The sequence below is a fragment of the Pterocles gutturalis genome, unplaced genomic scaffold (genome assembly GCF_000699245.1).
Source record: "Pterocles gutturalis isolate BGI_N339 unplaced genomic scaffold, ASM69924v1 scaffold10227, whole genome shotgun sequence".
Classification (NCBI taxonomy): Eukaryota; Metazoa; Chordata; class Aves; order Pterocliformes; family Pteroclidae; genus Pterocles; species Pterocles gutturalis.
In genome coordinates this window covers 121,088-129,392 of record NW_010107990.1, presented here as the reverse complement: position 1 = coordinate 129,392, position 8,305 = coordinate 121,088, and the positions used below count along the sequence as shown (strand labels likewise).

At 40.5% G+C, this 8,305-nt stretch overlaps 1 protein-coding gene across 1 annotated transcript in view; it reads right to left on the bottom strand.

Annotated features, from left to right (window-relative positions):
- TIAM2 (T-cell lymphoma invasion and metastasis 2) overlaps positions 1–8,305 on the bottom strand; it is an 89,870-nt gene that overhangs the window by 43,589 nt on the left and 37,976 nt on the right. Inside the window, exons 9-12 of the mRNA XM_010072466.1 lie at positions 8,126–8,236; positions 7,588–7,666; positions 6,532–6,624; positions 5,194–5,454 (exon numbers count right to left, since the gene is read on the bottom strand). Of these exons, the coding sequence (XP_010070768.1) occupies positions 5,194–5,454; positions 6,532–6,624; positions 7,588–7,666; positions 8,126–8,236 (544 nt within the window). The remainder of the gene's footprint in view (positions 1–5,193; positions 5,455–6,531; positions 6,625–7,587; positions 7,667–8,125; positions 8,237–8,305) is intronic.

The following is an 8,305-nucleotide window of genomic DNA, read 5'->3' as shown; positions in this document are numbered from 1 at the left end:
TGCTGAAGCAAATTGGGTAATGAGTAAAAAAAAAGAAAACTCAGCAGAGTCATCGATCCTCAGGCAGATAAGCAGTCATGCTGCAGAGACAACTATGTGTTAACGTTAAAAAGGGGCACTGCTTTTCTAGTGTGTTGCCTCACACCACGGAAAACCACCGGATATCTGGTATTAGATCCACCAAGCAAGAGGGAGCAGTACGTGCAGACCTGTACAACCAACACAGATCAGGGCAATGTCTTCAGGACTTGGGAAGTTAAGAAGCAATATTCACCTCTTCTGAGCTCAGAAGAGTTTCTCGTGAAAGAATGAAAGTAAATTTATTTCATTCCTCACACACGCAGCACAATGAAGGCCATGCCCTACAGCACGATGAAGAGAATTTAGATGTCGAAACAGCAGCTAGGTAAACAAACAAGACCTGATTTGGGAAGAACTAAAAGTAGAAGTTATTTTAGAAATGTTTTTCAGTGAAGTTTTAATTTTACTTTTGCTTACAAAATACTTCGAACGTTACATTAAAAGATGCTTACGAAATGCTTTAAAAACTACGGGCAAACAGCAACAAGCAGAGCGGTCTGAGCCAGTGCTCCAGGCACAGCCCCCAGCTGCTGGGGGCTACAGTCTTCCTGGCTTTATCTCTTGAGAGCAACACACAGGTCTTTCTGATATTCAGGCTGGGTTGGGACTGGAAGAGGATGCAGGGAGCGCTACCTGGAAAGGCTTGCGCAGCGACATGCTGCTGGCTGCAGAGCCAACCTCTGTCTCCCTTTTCCTCCTTCAGTTTGGTGGTATCTGACGACGCTGAATGGAGCAATGTTTTCTGGAGAAGCTGTGAGTTGCAATTATGCTTTACAGAGGTATCTAAACCATCTAGTGAAGTGTATTTGAAACAGAAAGTACCTTGGAATTGTATCTAAACCAATTATTGTTATGACCACATTTTAAAAAAGAATTTAGTCATATCAAAAATAAACCTGTGGCTGACTGATGCGCTTTGCTTCTGTGCATGCTTACTAAGATTAGAATCAGGAGTGGCTCATGTCTTGGGAAACAGAAGAGCCACTTCCCACGTGAGGGTTCACAATCATCCTCCTGAAGCAGTCACATTTTGCAAAAAATATCTTAATGTTTAGTAGATCAGGAGCTGAAATGTCATTGCTCCTCTCCAACACACTTCCCAGCTACTTGTCAAATAGCACGAAGCCTGACTCTTTGACTGCAGCCATGCTTTATACAACGTGAAACAGCTTCATCAGAGGCAACTCAAACAGGCATGTCCTGGACTATGCTGCTGCCTGGAGATCAATGCAAGAGGTGGGAAAGCAGAGGGCAATATCCATGCTCCAAAACAGATAGAGAGGTGTTCAGTGAGAAGGACCACTGAAGGAGAACTTGCCACCTCTGACGGTCACTCTCCTTGCAATCAGCTCTCCCCCGGCACCTGCCTGTGCCCCGCTCCTCCTCCTGCTTACCTGGCTCTGGCCCTTGTCAGACCCCTGCACCTGCTGGTTCAACTCACCGAGTTTGCAGGAGAGAGAAAGAAAAAAAAAAAAAAAAAAGAGAAAGTTTTCTCCTCAAATAGTTTCATCAAGGTCTCCAGAAAGTGCTGCTGCCAGCACAGGGGTGGGAGGAGTGCTGTGGGGCTGGAAGGGAGGGCTGAGGCGGGGCAGGGGAGGAGGAGGAGCAAACCTGCCCTTTGTCAGCAGCACTCAAGCCTTCTTCATCACTCCTCTAGAAAAGATGGGCCAGCCAGGAACCCAGAACCCACACAGAAGGTAAGTGCCCTACCTGAAAGATGAGGAGTACAGCAGGAAGCAAAGCAACAGTATGTCCACCTTTCTTTTTTATTTTTTTTAATGTTTTTTTTTTCCCATTTAGCTCTCTAACCCTCCCAGAGGAAAGTGTTTCTTCACAGAAAATTTGTTAAAACATATCCAAACTGCCATCCCCACTTTTTTTCTTTTTTTTCTTTTAATCACTGAGATCTATTTACAAATTAGGGTTGATTTCAACAGTGCCAGATAACCAGAAATTATAGTTTTTTTGTCAAAAACCCATTTGCTGGGGAAAAAAAATAAATTGCCCAACTCTGACAGCAACTCATATACTGCAATGGGTTTTCACACCTACTAATGCTTCTACCTCCTGCCTCAGCCTCAGCACTCTACAGATATACCACTAACCCACACAGTGTTGCCCTAAATATACAGTTTTCAATTCGCGTGCCTTCTCTGTTGTTATTTTCCTCAAATTTCCATGCCATCTTACAATGAGGCATTTTTTCCTCCACAGTTGTAAGAATTCCATTTCAATTCCTTCATTCTTTTAATTCTACACAAATATTTGTTTCATTTCCTTAGCGCTGGAGCTTGGAGCAAATTTAGTTGCTCAGTTATTTGGTTTTCCACATTTGCGAGTGCATTTTTTAAAAGTATTTCATCTCATTTCTTTTCCAGGATAAACTTATTACTAGCCAAGTGGCTAAGCAGCAAGCACATAGCATTGCCATGTGGGAGATCAAATGATGTGACCACAGCAGGTCCAAAATACAGCTACAAGGGTATGGCAACCTCTTGGAGAAAATTAATCACTCTCATAGAAAATTCCCTGGGAATGATTTTTAGGAGTGTCAGAATTAGTGGCTTTGGAGAAAGTCAATAACTTCCCTTCTGTACAGCAAAAGCTGCCAAAGTTTGCCACGAGGTATAATTTGGGATCCTCAACGTAGCAAAATATGTCAGAAAAGGCATTCATCAGTTATACTAGGCAGTTACAAAACGGTAAACAAATGTAGACAAACTATTACCACCCAAGTTATATGAAGCCTGTGATTTAAAGTAAATTCTTTTTTGCTTTTGCCTGGTGGTTGTCACCAAGGACCAGGCAGGGTATTAGCATGTGACTCAGTGCTGAAAAATTCCATTTTGCAAGCACTTTGTTAATTTTAGCTCATTAATCCTCATAGTACTCTAGAAAGAGAAATAGAGTCAGTTAATTTTTAAAAACAGGGAGGTGACAGCAGAAACATTAAGGTTTTTAACTCCAGGTATATACCTTGGGCCAAATTGTGCTTAATTTTTCAAAGAGGTCCCCCTACACTGGCACTAACTGGCTTTCAAAGGCACTACCTTGGAAGAACAGGCTCAACATGGACAAGCAAATGTCAGAAATTATTTTTTTAAAACTGTGGTCTTAAAAGTGACTCACTCAACTCTACCAAAGCAGACAGAACAGTATTAAACACTGGATGTGAATTTAAGTCTCTGGCCTCCAAATCCCTGCTTGGATCATGAAATATCCCCTCTTCTTATCTAATACCTTATTCAATTCCTGAGTGAGTAGCAGGACATAGAACAGTTAAACCCTTCATTATTGTCTGTTAATTCAAAGTAATGCCATTTTCTTCTGTTTCCATTTGAATCCGATCAGATGATCAGACACTAAGGACTGAATTCAGTAAACATGAAAGTCCTTCTCAGGAAGCTTAATTTAGAACCATTTGTTCCCTTTCAGAATAAAATAAATCTTTCTTAGCTGCTTTTAAGCAAAAAAGCAAATATACTATGTCCCTTTACCCACTAGTGCTTAGAGTATAATATATACTCCAATAATTTCCTGTTATAATGGAATATTTGCACAGGTTGCAAATTTATCCCAGAGGAATGAGGAATATAGTGAATGGACACATACATTTATTATACTGAATACTCCAGGTAATGCTGGCCTATGGTATCAAGCCAACAAGACGAATGACAGCCCTGGTATAATTATGTAATTAATTAGCTCAATCATAATTTTTGTTTTATGACACTAACTTTTATGTGCCAGTAGTCAATTTAATAGCATTTTAAATTGAACTAAGGCCCCTGAGAGAGATGCTACTTACTGTATCACAAATCTGGTATTCAGATTTCTTTTAATTTCAAAAGATGACCTAATAAAATTGCTTTATAATTAAATCCACTCTCCTATGTGATTCTTTTTCTTCTCCCATTTTTAATCACACACAAAAAAATCCAATCAGAAAACACTTGCCACCATAATTTTATACAAAAATCAGTGAACCCTTGCTGCTCTCCTTGCACAGCAGTGCACCTTGGCTAGATTTCCTGCAGAGTTTTACTAGCATCCCCCAGAGGTGCAGCAAGGAAACTGCACCTTTTACACTTGAGAGTTAAATTTGCTTCTATCTTGTTTGAAAAATAGTCAAGGCAAGGGAAGGAAGGGGAGCAATTCCCCACATACTTTCAATTTCAAACAGGCGTTTACAACAATTCTGGTATTGCAAGATGTATTTTTCATGTGAAGTCAGATCAACTAAAGGATGGGAAGGGTGACCCCAGCTCTCCTCCACCCAGCATGGCAGTGCCCCTCTGCGTGCCACCTCCTATTTCCAGATGAAAAAGCAACCCAGCAGTGAGTGCTCGCACCTTCCTTGGGGCTGTGGGGCTGTGGTGTTTTCCAGGAGCAGTCCTTACCACATAAGGCTTTTGGCACCTTCCTCGCCTGGTGCTCCTCTTACAGAAACCCATCAGGATCTCACCCTGGCACAGCACTGTTAGGACACGTCCTCCATTCAATGTTCAATACAGTGGTATTACATTGAGTAAGAAATATGAGCAAGTAGTAAGAAAATAATCCCTATGAAAGCTGTTTCCATAGACTTCCTTCTACACAGTGAGTGTCTGTAGCCCATGGGAACACAATAATATCACTGGGTGGGAGCTGAGCTAAACGACTCCTTTCTGAAGTGATAATGATCATTGCATTTAAGGTGCCCTTAATATACGCAGCACTTTACCATAGGTAAAGCATGGTAAACACAGAACAATACTTCTGCCTTTGAAACCCATCATATCATTTCAACTACCAACTCTTGGAAAACTGGATGTATTGGAGGTACCACAGATGACACAGAACAGTTAAGAAAGTGCTTGATAATGCTGGATGGTGCAGCCAAACAGATTAAAAGAATATAACATCCCTGCAGAAATTATCATACTCTGTTCCATTTCTACTTTCTACAAAATAATAAAGTAACAAACAGATATGGAGCATAAATGGAACATAAACAATTTGTACTTGGGTTTCTCACTGAGGCAAGCACAAAATTTTAAACATAACCGAGTTTTAAAAAACAGCAATACTGGAAGTGAGGTGAAAGCAATTAAATTATTGTCAACCTCTTACCATTTGCTGTGTCCTTTTTGAAGTTATCTAGAAACTCTTCCAGGAGCTGTGACTGGTTTGGAGGGGGCAACAAACTCTTTGGGTCCCTGGAAATGTCACCATCAGACCAGGACGTACATAAGGGTTGCTGGGTCCCGTAGTTGTTCATTCTTAGAGTGAGCATCACACTTCTTTCCGAAAACAATATCTCCATGTGTCTGAGGTCAAGATCAGACACAGCCTCTCCATTTATGCTCAGGATTTCATTGCCTACTCGGAGCCCTGGGAGCACATGAAAGGAAAGCAGAAGGAAAAAAAAAAAAAAGAAAAGAAAAAGAGAATATAAAACCTAAAGGGTCAAAAACCAAACCTTATGCTGATTCAGCTTTTATTTTTGTGGTTTTAATTCAAATAGCCTAATCCTACCACAAGTCCATTAGGACAGATGGGAGCTTTATTTGCATAATAATTATACAGATCGATCTCATGCTTACTTTGATAGGCGTTACACACTGTACAGCAATCAAGTTGTTTCTTTCTAAAGATGCTATAGGATCTGGTGGGTGGGAGGGCATCAAATTTTCAAGAAGATTAGAATAGAGGCACCTCTCACAACTCAGATACCACCAGTGTCCAGTGCCATAACACGCATTTCATTATCTGGGAAAAACAAGGCACTAGACATGCAGATCAAGTTATTCATGCAAAACTGGAACAACAGCAAATGGAGTCTTTTATCAGCTTTTGTATAAATCTAAACAGCAGCAACTGATGTCTTTCAAGGTCAACAACAACCAAGCAGCTATTACCCTCAGGTAGGAAATGAAACTCTCTGTCTCTCTTTTTCTGGGTGTGTCTTTCTGTTTTTCAGAGAACAGAACTGATGTGATCCCGCTGTGTTGACGAAGATAAGCACAGTTTCTGAGCAGTGCAGTACAGAAGGCTCTCACAGAAACGTATGCAGAAAACTATTTTGGAGAGGGAGGCTACGTTTCACTGCCAGCAAAAGTGGAAGTGATGGGTCTTGGAGAGTGATCAAGCCCAGGAGGTTCCCCAGTGTGAGATGAACTCTTTCTCCAGCCCATTCCTCAGTGCAAAAGCACTTGGTTGGATGGCTGAATGCAGCCTTTGTCTCCAAGGGTGAACAAGAACTCTCCCTGCTATATTGAAAAGATAATGCCGTTACTCTGTGTACATTATCTTTCCTAATATCACATACTTTCCATGGTCTTCAGGAAAGAAAACTATAAAGAGTAAAAGCCAAGAGCCATTTCAGAGAGGAGTATGAAAGCTCCTTCATGTTTTGGGACTTTAAAAAGATAATGAAGTACAGTATTAAACATAAAAACGAGACAATACCTTCCTTGTATGCCAGTCCATCAGGGCGAACATCACTTACGAATATACGGGTGAGATGCTGATTTTCATCAACTTGTGCTGTGACAGCAAAACCTGAAGTAAAAGAGGTTTAAATCAAATAAACCTCAGAAATATTTCCCTTTTATTTTGTTTATTTAGTAGACTCTACACAACCAGAGGGAGGAAACTTCTCCTGAGATCACACCCATGGAGCATAGAGATATTATCACATTGTTTCTCAGTCATTGCAAGGCCTGTTAAAGTTAATAAGACTTCTCAACTTCTAGGAAATGTCATGTTGCGCTGTAAAAAAACCAAATTACATTTCAAAAAATATTTCTTCCTCATCCCCACGTGACATTTCAATAGCACAGCTCATCATTATGGTAAGAGTTCTGCAATGTGTCCATCAGACACAGAGGTGTCTTAAACAGATCCAAAAACTGGAAACCCAAACTATAAAGCAGCAAATCCACATCGACCAGTGAGTAAGACAGCCCAGAGAGGAATAATTTATACTGACATACTTGCAGCTAAAGAAGAGCACAAAGCTGCCTTACAAAGGTATGTTTGCAAGGTATACAGTTACTCCTAGGCATAACCACCTTCTACGGATTACAAGGCTGTCAGAATTTGTCCAAAAGAACACTCTGTTGATCCTGTGCCAACAGAGGAGCTCACTACCAAAAAAAAAAAAAAAAAAAGAAAGAAAGGGAGAAAGGGCAGAACTTGACCATGGCCTGACTGAGACTGATTGTATTAATCCTGGCAAAGGACTTTTGTCTTCTGAGAATCCCGCACTTAAATTATTTGTCCAGCACAGCAGAATTAGAAAGTAGACCCTTCCCAAATGGAGACATAAGAAATGCGCTTGCCAGTGTAAACCAATCAGTTTGGGTCTTTGTTATAATGCCTTGAGTCTTCTGCAGACTCAGATTTTGACCTATCAAGGATGGCTCTACTTGCTCTCAGAGAGAGAAAACTCCTGAAGAGAGAAAGTAAGCCATAAGAAGAATAAAAAGAAACATTCCTGAAAGGTGTTTTGGTTAAACTTACCAAAATCACTTATGTTTTCAGTCTTTGTAAGATGAATGTGATAAACATTCAATGGACAAATTTCTATTTCATCATACACCTGTTGGAAAAAAACAATAACAGAAGTCATCAAATTACGAAATTGCAAGCATCAAAACCTAAGGGTCCAGCATGAGAAATAAGCACAAAACTACTTGCATCAATAAAGAGCCAAAACTTCCTGTTTTTACACAGAAAACTGCGTTACTGTCCAAGCATCGCTGGTATCAGCTGGACCCAAAGCTGAGTAAGGGAAAGATAGAAAATGCAGCCTGCAGTAGAGACTGACACTTTGTTTTTGTACTAGAAACCCCAGTTAAATCTTCAAAAGGTTCTTGAAGAGAGTGTTTGTAGTGCCTACCCACTTGAATGTCTCCATAGGCATGGACTGTGTGAATGCGGGTGGCAGAATGCAATCCAGTAACAGTTTTAAAACCTTAAGATCTAAATCACACATATTTTTTGATATTAATTAAACAGCAGCCACAGTCATCACAGGGCTATATCTAAAAGGACTCACACTTGCCTGGTCTACTATGTATTCGTATGGTTCAGGAGCACAATACTCAGTATTTTCATCAACCAGTCTTCGAAGTTGTAAGCCATAGTGTCTTGGCTCCAGCTGCTTCATCTAAGGAATAAAGAGAATGGGGGTTTGGAATCTGTTATTTATTTCCCAGAAGACAAAGAAGGGACACAC